Source organism: Aphis gossypii, chromosome 1 (assembly GCF_020184175.1).
Source record: "Aphis gossypii isolate Hap1 chromosome 1, ASM2018417v2, whole genome shotgun sequence".
Taxonomy (NCBI): domain Eukaryota; kingdom Metazoa; phylum Arthropoda; class Insecta; order Hemiptera; family Aphididae; genus Aphis; species Aphis gossypii.
In genome coordinates, this window is record NC_065530.1 from 23405987 (window position 1) to 23423927 (window position 17941).

General features: G+C 23.6%; 2 protein-coding genes across 3 annotated transcripts; one reads left to right on the forward strand and one right to left on the reverse strand.

The window, feature by feature from the left end:
* Positions 1-1300: 1300 nt before the first annotated feature.
* LOC114124068 (short/branched chain specific acyl-CoA dehydrogenase, mitochondrial) lies at positions 1301-9343 on the reverse strand. Its single transcript, XM_027987232.2, has 9 exons — positions 9111-9343; positions 5500-5629; positions 4992-5092; positions 4661-4867; positions 2565-2735; positions 2218-2343; positions 1963-2145; positions 1742-1877; positions 1301-1592 (listed from the first exon to the last, which is right to left on the reverse strand). Exons 1-9 carry the CDS (start codon positions 9150-9152, stop codon positions 1414-1416), a joined length of 1275 nt encoding a protein of 424 aa, XP_027843033.1. The 5' UTR covers positions 9153-9343; the 3' UTR covers positions 1301-1413.
* Positions 4751-17506, forward strand: LOC114124069 (zinc finger HIT domain-containing protein 2). 2 transcript variants are annotated; one of them, XM_027987235.2, is made up of 8 exons: positions 13236-13303; positions 13449-13517; positions 13605-13819; positions 14527-14710; positions 14781-14877; positions 16690-16899; positions 16979-17150; positions 17214-17506. In XM_027987235.2, the coding sequence occupies exons 2-8, from the start codon at positions 13492-13494 to the stop codon at positions 17354-17356; spliced, it is 1047 nt and encodes a 348-aa protein (XP_027843036.1). In that variant the 5' UTR covers positions 13236-13303; positions 13449-13491; the 3' UTR covers positions 17357-17506. The 2 variants fall into 2 exon arrangements, with proteins under 2 accessions (XP_050053096.1, XP_027843036.1); XM_050197139.1 differs by lacking the exons at positions 13236-13303; positions 13449-13517 and adding an exon at positions 4751-4892.
* The last annotated feature ends 435 nt before the right edge of the window (positions 17507-17941 follow it).

A 17941-nucleotide genomic window follows, 5' to 3' on the forward strand; every position in this document is an offset into this window, starting at 1 on the left:
TTTTTTTAATGAAAATGGAAATAAATTGTGATACTACTTTTACTTCTTAAAATATTTATTTTGTATAACCCATTATTAGTGACACCATTTGAAAAAAACCACTGGGGTAGCAAATTTCATAAAACAAATTAAAAAAATTAATACCCTAAGAAACAAATTGTTTTAACTCATTTGAAAGAAGGTATTATAGCAGTTGTTACTCCTCATTGCGTTCTCTTAAAATTTTTAATTTACCCTTATACAATTGTATAGATTGCATTATAATTAATAATTAAATTAAAACTGGACTTCATATCACTAAGTTGTAGATAAGGCATTGTGTAAACCTTGGTGTAGTATTTGGTTTTTTATTTTAAACTGAAATTTGAATAGGCATTTGTCATTAGAACATGTCAAATCAAATTTATACAAAAATACAAACACAGTATAATATAGGCGAAGTTATAGTTAATAAATAAGTAGTTATTGATAATAAATTCAGAATTGTGATATGCTGTATATAGGATTTAAGCTATACGAATTACCACTTTAAAGTAAATAAATTGTAATTTTTTCTTAGTTTAAAAAAAATTATGCCAATCAAATAAATAAAAAGTTTGACTAATGTTAGAATTTAATTGTTGTAATAATAAGAAGATTGATTCAGGATTTTATTGAAATATATATATCTGCTGTTTTTTTCATATTTATACTATTTTATAGCACTATTAAAAATACTTGCCTTTTAAATTTATAAAATTTCAAATTCTTTTAATAATTTTAATTTGTGTTACTAAACTTATACATTATTTTATCTAATGGGTCATAATTTTTTTTTTCAATTGTCAACAATTTATAATATTTTTCTTACAAGTTATAAGTGTTGAACTAAATTTGTCATTACTGTTTATATATATTATATATATATAAAAAAAAAAATACGATTAGTTAACTCTGAGATAAAAATGTATTTATAATTGTTTTTTTAAAGTTGTTATTTGAGTAAAACTGGTAAGAAAAGTCATATTATTGATAAAAATTTCAAAATTAGAATTAAGAAAATTTAACATTCTTTATAGAAAACAATTTAAAATCTATAATAATTTTGTCTTTATCCAGTAAATGTTAGTAGTTAGTACAAATTTAAAACAAAAACTTATGAATATAATTTTTTTTTAATAAATTAAAAAAATATTGCCAAGTATTAGTCTTATAATTAAAGATGATACTAATCTAGATTATGTTTAATGTATATAATTAAACTGTTCTGTAGTAATTTTGTTGTAAATAATCAAATTTTATAATTTATAACTCAACTCTCTCGAATATTAAACTTAATATATTCCAGTTACAATATTTTATTTTACATTTATTTTGTTTTAAAAGTAATTTATGTAATATTGTATAAAAAAAAAAAAAAAAAACAAAAAATAATTATTGTTCATATTCTTTTTTAATAAACTTGGCAATTGTGCTTAGTTGCATGTTGGTTGTTCCTTCATAAATTGGCCCAACTTTACAATCTCTATAAAATTTTTCTTGTGGGTAATCTGTAGTAAAACCAATTCCGCCCATCCAGTCAATACATACTGATGTAACTTTACCGGCAACTTCTACAAAAATTTCAACATTAACATGTATGAGTATAAAAATTAATTTTTTAAACGTTAATTTATTTAGTTTTATAGTTTACATATTGATTGTGTCTGACAAAAAAAGTGATAATAACCCAATAGTAGGTATTTTTCTCTTAAAATGTTACCTGAAGCGTAATATTTAGCCATTGCTGCTTCTTTAATAAATGGTAAACCAGCGTCTACTAATCTTGCAGTATTGTACACTATCAGCCTGGCTGTTTCAACTTCAGTCACTGCTCTAGCAATTTGATGTTGCATGGACTATAAGTAATGATAAATTTGTGTTATACATATACTATTGAATATATTAAATATATATTATATATTTAATATATTTTAAGCTTACTTGAAAATCAAAAATTTTTGAACCAAATTGTTTTCTTTCCAATGTATATGGTATTGTGTGATCCAAACATCCTTGTGCTATACCAACCATTTGTGCTCCTATTCCTATCCTTCCTTCATTAAGGAAAGTTATTGCTATTTTATAACCTTCACCAATTTTACCAACAATATTATCTTTGTGCACCTACATAATTATTAATTCAGTCTATAAACTGGTTATATAAATTGGTAATTGTATATAACTGAATATTTATACTTTGACATTATCAAAATGAAGAACACATGTACCAGATGCTCTCATTCCTAGCTTATCTTCTTTCTTTGCAACTGAAAAGCCTTCTTGATCTCGTTCTACAATAAAGCATGTAACACCTTTATGACCCTAAAATATTATTAATATAGTTTTTTCAACAACTGAATATACTAATGTACTGGTATACTAATAAACTTTCCTATTAAAATTCAAGATACTTTCTAAAATAAAAGTTATATATTAAGTAGATAATAGACATCTACTATAATAGTTGGCTAATATGTAGAAGTGCCTAAATTTATAAATTATAATTATTATACAGATATAAAAACTTTAATAAAACTTTTTACCTTGGAAGGATCAGTGTTAGCAAAAACATAAAAAACTCCTGCTATATCAGAATTTGAAATCCACATCTTCGTTCCATTTATATAATAATAGTCCCCATCTTTTTTTGCTGTGGTTTTTAAAGCAAATGCATCTGATCCTGATGATGGCTCCGATAAACAAAAACTGCTAACCTAAAATTAATTTTTCTTATACATTTATTATTTTTATTATCATATATCTATTAAAGAAGAGTTTTCAGTATTTGTTGAATTTTGCACCAGGCAACAAAAAAATTGATAAATTATAATAATATGAATGATACCACAGTCTGTACCCATAGTGGTTTTTGATTAAATAATAGGTACCTATAATGAGATGAGAGTGATGAGACATTCATTATTTAAAAAACTTTTACACAATTTAAAAAACAAAATTATCTAAAAAAATATATATTATTTATATATTAAGAATTACAATTAGGTATAAGTAATTCAGTACCTATATTATAGGTTTAAATAAACTGAGTGGATGGGCAAGTGACTCAAGAGTTTAAAGGGTAGGTAACCTAGGTAGTAGGTACCCACTAATCAATCAATAATATTAATCTTTTTAATGTTTTGGCATTTTGGACAATAACAACCAATTAAATTACCTAGTAGGAAGGTACTTATGTAAAAAAATGATGTGACGATAACTACCTACACAATACACATTATCTATTATGATTGTATAATTTTTCCAACAATTACCTATCAAAGCATTTATTTTTCCAATTATTAATACCTATCTATTGTTTAATTTCAAAGGATTTTAAAATAAAAATAAAATTATTTGATAGCAGTTTATACCTCACGGCTTCCTATAAATCAAAATTCTATTAGGTATAGGTATATTTCCGTTCATATTATAATAGTACCTACTCAATACCTATTATATTATAGGTTCTCTAGGTATAGGCATTTAATCTCTTTTCTATGTAGGTATCTACAAAGAAAAAAAATGTATCTTATTAGTTAATTAACGATGAAAACTGTAAGCCAAGCTCAAGACAAGTTAATAAAAAGAATAATATTTTATTTTATTGTGTAGAATATCTGAATATATATACGAAGTATGGATATTGGAAGGTACCTAATCACATTATAGGTAGGTAAGTAGGACGTAATAAATTGAGTTAAGTTAAAAAACTACTTAATCTTGGTAATAAGTTATTTGATAACAGTTGGTAGGTCAAAAATCAGTAAAATAATAGTTAATAATAACCCTAAGGTCAATAATATTATACCTTATATACCATTATAAATTATTATATGGTGTTCACTGTTCATTATTATCATTAAAAATAATAATCAATTGCTGTTGTAGTGCAATGCTGTATGTCTTTACTAATTATTATACATTTTTCCTGAATTACAAATATTAAAATAATTTATATTTTAAACCAATAATTGCCTATTGGCTATTAGGTAACTTCTAAGAATTGTTATCATAATAATTGTGATCAATCTTTAAACATAGAAAGTAGGTACCTATCTTATATTACTATATTAGGGTAGTAGGGTGAGATATAGGCAATGTCACATAGGCTTTTTTCTTATTAATTTATGTAGTAAATCCTAAATTATAATGTATGGGTAGGTGTTGTCTTTGGTCTATAGTCTATACCAAATATCTTCAGAACTTAATAGTTATTCCTGAAACTTTAACGAAGCTTTGTTGTATATTATACTAAAATATTTTAATAGTAATACTTTTAACTTATAGGTAGTAGCTCGGGGTGCCGCCAGTGATAGGCGGTTTCCCCCTCTCCTGTCCATCTATTTATTTTTGTAATAACTTAGGTATAACTCATTTGCTTATTGTATTATAATATTACTTTAAATACAGATTTTAAATAAACCTTCATTTTGTAATAATAAAAAATAATAGTAGCTATTAGTAAGTAGTAATAATATTATAAATATTATTAAACTATGTTTACCTGTTATAGTTTGTGATAGTCCTATTAGTCCTTTTTATTTCGTAATTTTTTTCATTATTAATTAAATAGTCAGACTGCTAAATTAAATTAAGTAGATACCTACTGTAATATATTAATAGTAAAGTATATACTTACTGTGTCTTGTGCCAATCGAGGTAAATACTTTTCTTTTTGTTCTTTATTACCAACTTTTAACATAACATTATTTCCTAGGGTATTCTGTAAGTCGACTAATACTGAAACCGAAGGATCAACTTTAGCTATTTCTTCCACTGTTAAAGTGCTAGACATAAATGACGATCCAGATCCACCGTATTCTTGATCTATCTCAATAGCCATAAACTGTAACATTTTATGAACAAATTAGGTACGTATCCAATAAATATAATTTAATATTCGATTATTAACAATTTAATCATTATGGCTTGTATTATATAGAAAAATACTATAAGTAAGATATATTTACGCCATTTTCAAATAATTTTTTCACAAGTTCATCGTCGATTTTATGTTCTTTATCCATTTTTTTTACCAATGGTGCGATTTGATCTTGAGAAAATTTCCTAACTGCAATTAAATAAAATTAATTTATATACAATTTAAAACAAATTATATATGCCTAGTATTTAGGTAGGTACAAGTCTATTCTAGATGCTAATTATTAAATAATATAAATAATACATTTGTATATATAGGTAGGTTAATAGGTATAACGTATATAAAATATTATAATAACATGTAATGTATTAGGTTTATATAAATATATATCATACCAATACTATATTTTATGCTGTCTATAATATAATATATACAATGTAGACTTCACATGAAAAAATATTATTTATAGGTAATTTTTATAAACATGGGTAATTCATTAATTGTAAAATACATATAGCTTGTATAAAATATTTATGAATCAGCAAATATTATAATACCTAAGTTAAGTAAGTACAAGTATTCAAGTAAAAACATACCCGTTTCCTTAAAAAATTGTTCATCTTCGCTCAAAATAGATAATGGACTCGGAGCATTTGTATGATTTCTTCTCAATTTATAATTATTATTACAAGTAAAATTGTTAAATCCATTGACAAACAAACTTGCCTAAAAAGTTAATATTTTATAAATTTTTATTCAGAGTTCAGACAATAATAAAAATAATTATAGATAACTCATATAAAAGCATGTATGATGTATATATAGTTGTGTAATTAGTATAAGAATGTTTTATATACATTATAATACTCTATAAAATAAGTTTTATACTATTTTTAGTAATCCTATTAAGTATTAGGTACCTAAATAATTTAGATTCTGAGCGGAGCGATGATGTATACATTTTACAACAATGTGTATTTTTTTCTGCCTATCATAACACTTTAGAGCAATAAAAATGCATCAATGTTTCACTTTGAGAGTGTTTCTATTAATAAATTTAATCTATAGTTAATACTTTAAAAGGGGAAAAATTATTTTAATCCAAATACTTTTAAAAATAATCGTAAAAACAAAAACCCAAATATAAGGAAACATGGATTTTCACGCAAAATTAATATTCGACAAAAAATCTAATCAATTTTTTTTATCAAGAATTCAACATCTATTATCCATAGATAATTATTGAAATTAAAATTTTCTATTCATACTAAAAAAAAATAATTCGACTCTTTTTAAGCTATAAAGCTTCTTTTACAGACATTTGACATTTTCGATTTTTTTTTTAGTAGGTATTTTTTTTCATACATAAATATTGGTAAAAAGGGTGTCACTGAGTCTCATAAATCTTAAAAAACAATTAAGGTTTTACATAATTAGTTTTTTTCTGAAATTTAGATGAAATTAGATATTTAAATGAAGAATTACAGTTTTTGTTATTTTGATGTAAATTAAAAACAATTGTGGGTAGGAACTTGAAACTTATAGCGCGTGTTATTATTTTTTTATCCCATAATAATATAAATGTTCAGCAAAAATTAATTTAACCTTTTTTTTTTTGTGAGAGTAAACTTTTCAAGTTCAAATTTTGATAAAAATAAATAAAATAAGGAAAATTTGCTAATTATTTTGTAGTTAAAAGCCAAAAGGGTAAGTATAGTATCTCATTAGTCGCTCTTCATTTCTAAAAATGTCAAAAATATGAGTGCATAATTATTTATAATATTGACCTATAGGGCTATAGGTGATCGTATATTAATAGGTACAACATTATTAATGTTGTAATTATTCGGTATTCATAATTTATATAGGTATGCAATCATTTTGGAAAAAAATAATTCATAATAATTTACTGTTTTACTTATAGAAAAATAATTTAATAATGAATGTAAAATATATATTATATTGATTATAAAATATCATTAGAATAGAGGCCAACTTGGTACCTATATCTATAATACATTATACTGTATCATTTCCGCTTAGAATCGTTTTTTTGTAATTGTCATTGACTTAAAATTTAACTCATATTCATTACAATTTATTACAGTGAACTTACCTATACTTATACTCAATAAATACGTAAATCTTTGGAGCATAAATACAGGGTTTCTAGCTTTCTAGGGAGCGCTGCAGAAACATCTCCAATCTTAATTATTTAAAATATGATACATTTTGATATGCAGATATTATTATCTATTTGATTATATTTTGTAATGTACTATTGTACTATTTGTACTATGTACATTGTATATTTGTATAGTTCTAAAGTAATTCTAAGTTAATATATTATACATTTTAATTGAAATAATTAGTTTGCTAATTATAAAATAGAGTATAATCTCTTCATAGATTCTTATAAATAATTTTTCTTATCACACGTATTATAAGCATAATATTATTTAAGTACCTATACAAATATCTACAATTTTGTCTAACCTAAAATTTTGCACTCGTTCGCCTATGTATTTAAAATTTTAATTTTATAATTAAAATAAAATATAAATATTTAATTTAAGGTTATTTAAATTAAAAATGAATACTATTTTAACAAAATGAGAAATCAAAACATACATGGGTTTTATATTGACAGAAAAATTCAGCATAGGTATACACACTAGTCTAGATTACAGATCTAGGTATAACCATGATAAGGAAAATAAGTGGGCTGCTTATTGTTTTGTAGGGCTTGTTAAAAATAATACATGCTGCACCTGACACAAAATCCTGCGCATGCCTATGCGGCGTTTACGAATTTCAATAATTTTCTTTCTTATTTAGGTACATTTTAAAAATCTCAGCAATAATTTATATTTTGTAAATTACCAACATCCTAAAACAGACTTACACTGCATGTCTACATTTAATACGAATATTATTTGTACAAATGATTAGTAATAAGTAATAACACTAATACAACTAATATTATTAAGGCAGTGGACTTATTGCATTAAAAACCAAAATATAACTTCATTTAAACTTCAAAAAATACACTGTAATTTAATTTAATTTAAATATATTTAAAAGTTTAAAAAATATAAAATCCATTACCAGGAAAATATTTTAAATTAAGGATGTTGGTTAAGGAGTTACAACAGTATACCGTATCCAGGGGGGGGCTTTTGGGCTTAAGCCCACCCCGAAATCTTTTATTTTAAATAGTATGTGTATATGACGTATGTTTTTAAATTATTTCCTATTTTTGTATAGAGTTAAATATGAATGCTTAAGCCCACCACGAAAAAAAATCCTGGGTACGGCACTGAGTTACAACGTACGTAAAGAATGGGTAAAATATTTATAAAACAAAAATATCATTTATAAAATGTATTAATAAAATTGTAGTTATTATTAAAAATATATAAAAATTAAAATTAAAAAATGTCCTTGGAAAACATCATGTTAAAGCAAAAATGCCAAAAATTGCAAGATAAAAGTTTCAAAATTGAACTCATTAGTATCTAATTAAACCTTTGTGTTAAGAAGTTATGTTTTACATTTACAGATTTCGGCAAGTTTAAAATAATGTATTTTTTACGAATTCATAATCTTATAATCTTAGTAATAATAATTTACCAAGGTATGTAAATGTTAAAAAACAATAATAATAATTATTTTATATTTTTATCATCAAATTAAAGTAATTAAACGAATAAACATTTTCCTATAAATTATTTTTAAATTGTATTTTTTAAAAATGTTTTGGGGTTAAGCTAATAAGGACCTTAATTTCTGTCTATAGCAGAATCATAAATAATATTATAGTTTAATATTTATTATGAAGGAACTATTAATTTAAGGTTAACATAAATAAATAGGTAGATAGGTACCAACAATAATATGAATTACCCTTTATATTCAATTTAATTAATTTAATGTAGTTTATAAGTAAAACATATTATTTATTGTGGTAGGTGTGTTTTGAAACAAAAAATTATAAATAATTTAATTAACACGTTTATAACTAGTATAATACAATACCACCTATACATTTTAAATTATTTTTCTAATAAATAATCTTAAAAACAATTTCTAATTAAGAATAAATGTGTCTTTAATTTCTTTGTTTAAAGATCGTGTACATTAATTTTTCAATATGTATAATAGGTATAATAAGTCACATATTATTTTATTTAATATATATACATACCTTTAATGGCTTTAATTGACTTCTAAATATTACTGATCTCATATTGTTTTTATAAAAACAAAAAAACGAAATTGATTAAATTATAATTTAATAACAATTAATTTTGAAAAATAAATCTATTACAATTAAGCTTATACACGTTCGTCTAAAACATAACACGTCTGACGTCAATAAACTCTATAGGTAGTTCTGTTCAGTACTTCACTACTTCAGTGTTTAGTCGCTGAATACCTGTACAGTGTACTACACTATATAATATGTTATAGCTATACCTACTGTACCAACAAATACTTTGATTGGACGTGCTCTAAGATGTTTAAAATACAGTAATCTTTTATCAGATACCGGTTTAAAGTATGGCATCACATAATAATATAATATGCATGTGGCATATCATATTATGATATAGGTACTAAATACTAATATATAAAAATTTATACATTAATATAAAGCGTATAATATTAAAGCATTGAAATAATTTGATTGTTATATAATGAGTTTAAACTGAACAGTATCTATCTAAAAAAAAAGTGAGGTAGGTATGTCATAATAATAAATTGGACAGAGGTTTTTTCTATATATTTATCATTAAGATTTCAACATGCGTTATTACTTATTATAATACCTGAATAATTACTGTATAAAGCATAAACATAACATTTCCTTGTTTTATTATTTTATTAAAAAAAAAAAAATAAAAAATTGTAACAAATAATTAGTAGGTAATATTATTTGTGTCATAATTATTCTAATCAAATTATATAGACTTTTTATTATGCATTTATGCTTATCTTGTACAGTAAAGCAGTAAACATTACGTCTAAGTAGTAATGATCACTAGTTACTAAATATTTATTTTGTGTTAATATTAATAATTTGTATCCATCTAATTTACATAGTTGGAATTACCTATATTTATATTTACATATTAAATTATAGATTATCTAATTAAAATATAAAAGAAATATATTTCGAGATGTTTCTAATATTTTTAGTTGGTTCATTAGTTGTAAGCTGGTTTATAAATCTTTAGGTACGCCTGAAGTATATGAATGTTTAGTTTTTCAAGAATAGAATTCGAGTCAAACGTGGGTCATTCCTACGTATTCTCACCAAATATCTTGGCAATTGGTAGTGTAAGTAGAGTATGGTGACTATAGTGACTACTGATCGGCAATGGTTATCAACGTTTTACACTTTAAAACTATCTATATCAATATAAAATGTACACATGGACAATGATTTTATTATTAACCAATTATATAAATTAAATATTTTTTAAATTTTAGATTATTAAAATGTTTGTATTGAATTATTTAATTTACATTTAAATTTTATATTTTTATAGCGATTTGCTATTATTATAATTACCTAGGTAATTATTTATTGTTGAAAGTTGGTAGTCATAGTGTCATACTAGCCAACATACTGTATACCATAAAATATAGTTATAATTTATTATTATATTTTGATCATATGGTATAATTGTATTTGTATAAATGATGCATAATGTATACCTACAAGAATACAACATTACAACCATTGGTATTAATGGTATTATATATTATTATTATTATTAAGTTGAAGTATATTAAGTACCTATTAACAATAATATATAACATATCTACTTATACATTACAATCATTACATTATTACTGACTACGAAGTACGAAGTGTTATACACACTATACAGAGTGTAACAAAAATAACAGACGAATATAATTAACTAGGTATGTAAAATTTCCTATTTATATAATAAATATTATCTACGTCTGTTTATACATATATATATAAATAATTAATAAAGACAATACAAATATAAAATATAATATCTAAATAAAAAAATTAATTAAAAAAAATGCATTATAAAAATTTAGAATAAAACTTATTACATACTACATAGGTACTATCATAGGTAGTCTATATCAGAGGTTGGTTCCCAAAGTGGTCTATATATCGATCCTCAGACGATTCTGACCTGAAAAGGGTCCATATATCAAAGAAAAAAATTATGGGGGGTGCGTGAGATATATAAATAGAGGTCCACATCGTGTGTTTTATGTTAACTAAACTAGTTAAATTAGATAATTACCTATGTTAGTTATATCCACACGTTTTTTACATGACACACCGTCATAGTGTATAATATGATCAGAGGATAGGTATATAATAGGTGTATTAGCAGTATCTTAACCTATCTATATCGAGTGTACCAAGATAGAATTTTAAGAAATTGTCCGCAGTATAATATGGAATAATAAGCTTGGTACCTATGTCTTAAATTGTATATTTATTAATTAAACTACGGTGGTATAAGCGATGCACGAATAAGAGTAATAACGGCATTCTATTGGATGGTCATATTATATTGTTTTGACCATAAAACAGTATAGTTTTGCTGAACCGTCGTATCTTAAGTATTTTTCAATATGGTTAATGTGATGTTTAGTATGCAAGTACCTATATGCTTACTGTTTGATACATTTACCCAACATGTATAGATCACCTGATCACACAAGAAATAATTACTTATAGTGTGTGTAATGTGAATACTTCGTATTTTTATAACACGAATCTATGAAGAAAAATATTATAGCATTGTAGTGAACTAGTAACTTACAGCCCTTAAATAGTTAAATTATATAGGTAATAGATTCTGTATAACTATATATAAGGTAATATTATGAACAATATGAATTATATATACGAAATTACCTCCCCAATAAATTACTACAGGCTTACAGATGATTCTGGTGGCATAAATATTTCAAGCCATAAAGATCTACCTATAAGAATCCTGTACATGTTGATACTTAAAAATCTTTTTATGATGATCAAGTATAATAGTACGTCAAAGTCAAACCCTGCCAGAGGAAAAATTTAGATCATCGGATTTTCAGATGACATTGTGCCGTTGTAATTTGTAGTATCTAGTCGGGACTATAAAGTATAAATCCAAAAATATTTTTTTTTATTAATTACAGGTCTTGTTGGCTGTCATATGGTATCTTTACAGTAGCGTACGCAGGATTTTAATTCGGTTAGGGTTTTATATGAGTAAATAATTTAAATAATTTGCTTAACAGTTTTTGCATAATTAGTTGTAACAAATTACAATTCATAATTTAATTTATATCTATTAAAAATAACCAACAATTATCGACTCTGTGTATTGAATATTGAAATGGTGGTAAATAAGATTTTTTTGTAAAATAAAAAAATTTCAGGGGGGGTCAGAACCCTAGAACCCTACCCTTGCGTACGCCACTGTATCTTTATAATATTAGTATTGATATGAAAGGTTATTTATATTATATAAGTTATTTATATTCATTGACAACATTTCTTTTGGCAAAGAAATTTTTAATTATTAATTTTTTACTAGATATTACTATAATATTATGATATAATTTTTAATTTATTTATTTGCGGTAGACCGCATACTATATTCGTAAATCGCCGGAAGACCGCATACTATATGACAGCCGTCTTGTTTCTTGCATTGTTTAAAGTTGTTCAATATGTGCCTTTTTCGAGTACCTAACTCTTACAATATTCAATCAACATTTTCCGCTGTATTTAAAATTATCACTTCCGATAGATAATATGTGTTAGATAGAATTTGGAATTAACAAAAATATCGATTAGATATTTACATATTGTGAGTGTTATATATACATATTGGAAATTTAAGACAATGAAAAGAAGAAGACAACAAATGTACAATGTAATAATTATTGATTATGGTACAGATACACATAATGTAGAGAAGATACCCATCCCTACATTGTGACGATAGTAGTATTAATGTTATAATATATTCAAATTAAATTGTTTTGGCGGCAAGTCATAATTTTTTGATCATTTGATTAATACAACAAAATAAAAATAAAACAAAAATTGTAATTATATTTTTTAGTTCTATACTTTCTAACGGGCCCGCATACAACTAACAAACCTCACTAACCATTAATCCTAACATCATAAATAAATTAATATGATCTCGTATACAAAATCATTGTATATTATATAAAGTTAGAAACATCTTAAATAATATAATTATTATAATATTTTGTTGGGATCAAGATAATAATACCTATACGGTTTATGGATGGATGGTTTCACGATTGATAAGAATGATACGAAACGAAGAGACCGGGAATCAGAATTATTATTATTATTATTATTATTAGGTATTATTTAATTATTATTATAATTCATACTGTGTGCCGTGAAATTGTATACCTATCTACTTACTATACTTCCAATTTTTATTATATATTTATAATTTTGTTTAAACCATTTCACTTTTATACTTAAAATATTTAAAATTTATAGGTACTTGTTTTTACTATCAACAAGTAATTTCCAAGTATTAAGTATGAATACTGATGTTAATTGTAAATTGTATGTAAAAATTTTTGATTAACCTATTGTTAATTTTTTTATTATTTCATTAAGTATTTGTTTACATTATCAATGTATTTTATTCAGTTGTACTGGGAATCAAAGCAGATATGTTTGTCCAAAGTGTGGAGCACCTTATTGTTCCTTAATATGTTATAAATCGTCGATTCATTTAGAGTGTTCAGAACAATTTTACAAAGAATGCATTCAAGAAGAATTAGATGTTCAAGATTCAGACGATGTAGGCAAAAAAGAAATGATGGATATTCTTAAAAGAGTATATGGAGAAAATGAAGATTCTGGTAAATATTTCTTATAATATACCTTTTTTATAGTTTAAAAACTAAATAAAATAAAAAGTATTCTATGTTTTAAATAATCTACTTACTTCAAATATAATAATTGTATCAATAACATCAATAATAGAAGTTTTATATGTTATACTTATGTAGATTGTATTTTTAGCACTTTTGTAAAATGGAAAAATATAATTTTATTATATTAGGTACTAAATATTTTAACTAAAATTATAAATAAATAATAAAATTACTTATAAATTAAGTAGGAAATATTTAGTTTAAACCATTTACATAAATTAAATCATTAAATATTGCCATTATTACTTTGTAAGTATCAACATTTCAACTTTTATTTTTAAAAATAAAAAAAAATCTTTTTAATTATTTAAATGTATTGTAAGTACATAGAGTTATTCTTCAATGGTTATCAAACATTTTTTATAAACGAGATTTTTCGAGCATTTTAGTATCTAGCATGTTACTATATTCAATTTTAGACTCGTGACAATTTTTTTCTCATTTTGATGATTAGTATTAGATTAATATAGTATTATAAATAAATTATTATTCATTATTTTATTTAACACAGAAATCCACCATATAAGTCTAGTATATTAATTTATTACAATATAATTTAGGATATATTTTTTACAAATAAAAAAATAAAAAACTGTTAATGTAATAGTTAAATGTAAATCTACTTGATACAGAAAGTGATTCGGATGATGAAGAATTCACAGATATTAATGAACGATTAAATGGAATTGATCTAAATGATGCTGAGCAAGTTTGGAGTTCTTTAACGGACTCAGAAAAAGCAGAATTTGAACACCTAGTTAAGTCTGGTGATATCTCTAAAATTCTACCTCAGTTTACTCCTTGGTGGTGTTTACCGTAAGTGATCTTATAGAATTGTTCAATTACTTTTTTAAAATAAATAATTATTTTACCTATATTATATTAGTATTGAAAAACAAATAGTAACCGAAGTTGGTGAGAATATTAATAATAGTGAGTTACCAAATTTAATAACCAACATTCCAAAATTGTCTTTACTTTCAGTAAGTACCTATTTTATATACAAATTAATAAAACAAGTTTGAAAATATTTTTTTAAACTACTTTTATTTGTATTCAAATACATATAATAGATTACTATATAATTTTTATAAGACATTTAATTAAAAATATTCAGTCTGTAAGGAAATTAAGTTAGAATTAATAACACTGGTTTAGCAATTAAATTATCATTTATTTAAACATCTCTAAATAGATACATTTTAATATTATTTAAAATATTTTTTCTCTTTTTTTTATTTATTTAGTCTTGTGTAAAATTACCGTTGACTCCAGGGGCGTCATTTCAATTTTTTTTTTTGGTACGCATAAATATTGAGCAGGCCACTATTTATTTTTTCTTCACATAATTGACATTATTAATATTATAGTAGTATAATAATAATAATTAACACAATTAAAATAAAGTAAAATGACATAATACAAGCAGTAAGCAGTGAAAAACCTATAAATATCTAAATTTAATACAAATTGAAACTTCAACAGTCAAATTAAATAAAAACAATTAACAATATAAAGCAACACAATAGATATGTACAAAATAAATCAGTAAAATTTGTGGTTACTAGTAATAATCACACAACGGTTGTATTGTGATTATAAAGACGTGATCAATCAATAAATTTTCAACTATCGTAATATTTACATATTAATTTATTATTTTACTATAATAATATAAATATAATTTTTATTTTTTTGTATGTGGCCGAGCGGGTCAAAAATTACAATTTAGAATTTTAGGTACACAAATGTATACCCTGTGTACTACAAATGACCCTCCTGATTGACTTATTATTATATTATAATATACTAAAATGATAAAATATGCTATAATTTGTTTAATATATAATTATATTTTGTATTAACATGTTCATTATAAATGACATCTAAAAGGCATCATTTCATTTGTTCCTATGTGTGGATGGCTCCTTAAGGTGTGATTTATACAATTGTTTTATATTGGCCAGTCTTATGTTTTAATATTTTTTTTTTTTGTCAGTATTGTTCACTGTACATTACTGTAAATGTATGTAAAATTTGTATCTCAAATTTTCTATTTTAGGCTGATGATAAGACTTGAATAGGAAATACTTTAATACTATATTATTTAACTTAATTTTGCATTACTTGATTAGTTGTTTGTGTGTGGTTTGTCTATGACATAAACCATGTTTTAAAACTTTTCATTCAAGTATTCAAAGTTTAAATTAAAGTTATTAAAAGTAAAATATAATAATAAAATGTTCATCCCATACAAAATTGTTTTAAAACTATTAAAATAATAATTATTATTGTTTATACGATGAAACTTCTTTGTAAAAAAGTCTTATGGGAAACAAAAAGAAATTGTAGTATAAAAAAATTTCTTAAATAAAATTAATGCATGATTATCTATGAAGGTAATAGTTCTCAAAAATAATTGTTTAACAAAAAATTTCGTAAAATGGAAGTTAGTTATATAGAAGTTTCACTGTATATGTGGATTATGATGCCAAATAATGTCCATAAAAAAAAAAAAGAATTTTTTACTAAAATTTGCTTAATTTTATATGAAATATATTCATTTTAATTTATAGTGGAACCTCGACATCCCGAACCTCAATAAGTTAAATTTTCAATAACTCTAATTTTTTTTCGTCCCTAACTGATTAGAGTTGTCGAGGTTCCACTGTATACATATTTTACTCAATTGCTAATACCAATTAAAATATACTAAAATATATTTGTTTTAAATATACATTGGATAACTACTTAAGTTAAGTATTCTTATAATGTAATTAAAATGTCTTATTTAGAAAAAATCTCCATCAGATTGCATTCAATGGAATTTAGTTAACATGATAACTCCATATGTGTTTTTAATACGATATTATAATGGTAAACATAAATCATATTTATCAGAATTTATCAACGGACTTTATAATTTGTCAAAAAATTTATGTCTTAATCAGAATTTTGAGTCATATGACATGGCAGTAAAATCTGTTGAGCTTTGTATTCAAGAGGTAATAAATTAAGTTCATTAATTATGCCAAAAATTTATATTGAGATAACTATTAAGTTTTGTATTATATTGGTTTTCAGCATGAAATGTTCAAAGGTTTTCAAGAAGGCTTTAATCTTATAAATAACGACTTAGAAACAATATTTAGCAATGGATTGGATTCAAACTGCAATTATAATATAAAAATAGCTTTATCTGACATACATAATCTACTGACAATGTATAAAAATGACCAAAAAACTGTTTCATTGAGTATGTTAAAAAATAATTTAAGAAGCAAAATTGTAGTTTTGTTAAATATATTTTTTTTTTCAGAAAAAACAGAACAGGGAGAATTTAATAGAAAATTTCCTGATGCTAAAGCCACTTATTCTATACTTGTAGACGTTAAGAAAGTACGGTTATTATTGAAAAAGATTGAATATTTTTTAGCTTGGGTAGATGAAAGTAAATTATAAGAATAATTGATTAATTTTTCTTTTCATAGTTCATAGATGTAATTTTAATTTATATAATACATTAGGACATTTTGTTATGTTGGTGAAAAAACAATTTTATAAAACATATTTTGTATACTGATGATTGATTAAAGTATAATATTAATTTAATATTCTATTTATTTTTTGTAAATGAGTCAATACCCTTTAATAAGTAGTAGTATAGTAACAAAATATAAAAAATATAACTATAACCTAAATTATAGCTAATTTTAAATTGCTATAACTTCGGAACTAAGTTCAAATGACAAATTCTGATTTGTAAATTGTAAGTGAACCCAAAAATTAAAAAATAAATATGGTTTTTTATATAGATTTGTAAATCTTTAGCAAAAATTAGTTATTTACTATATTGGACAAGGATTAAACCAAATCTACATTCACTAGGTTTTCACTGGCCTTTATTTGTGTGTCCATGTGGACACAAAAATCTTAAATAATGGTTTATGTGGTTCTGTCGTATATTATAAATAGGTCAATGGTATTTATTAATTACTGTTTATTTTTCTTAAGGTATTATCACAGACTATATAAATTAATATAATA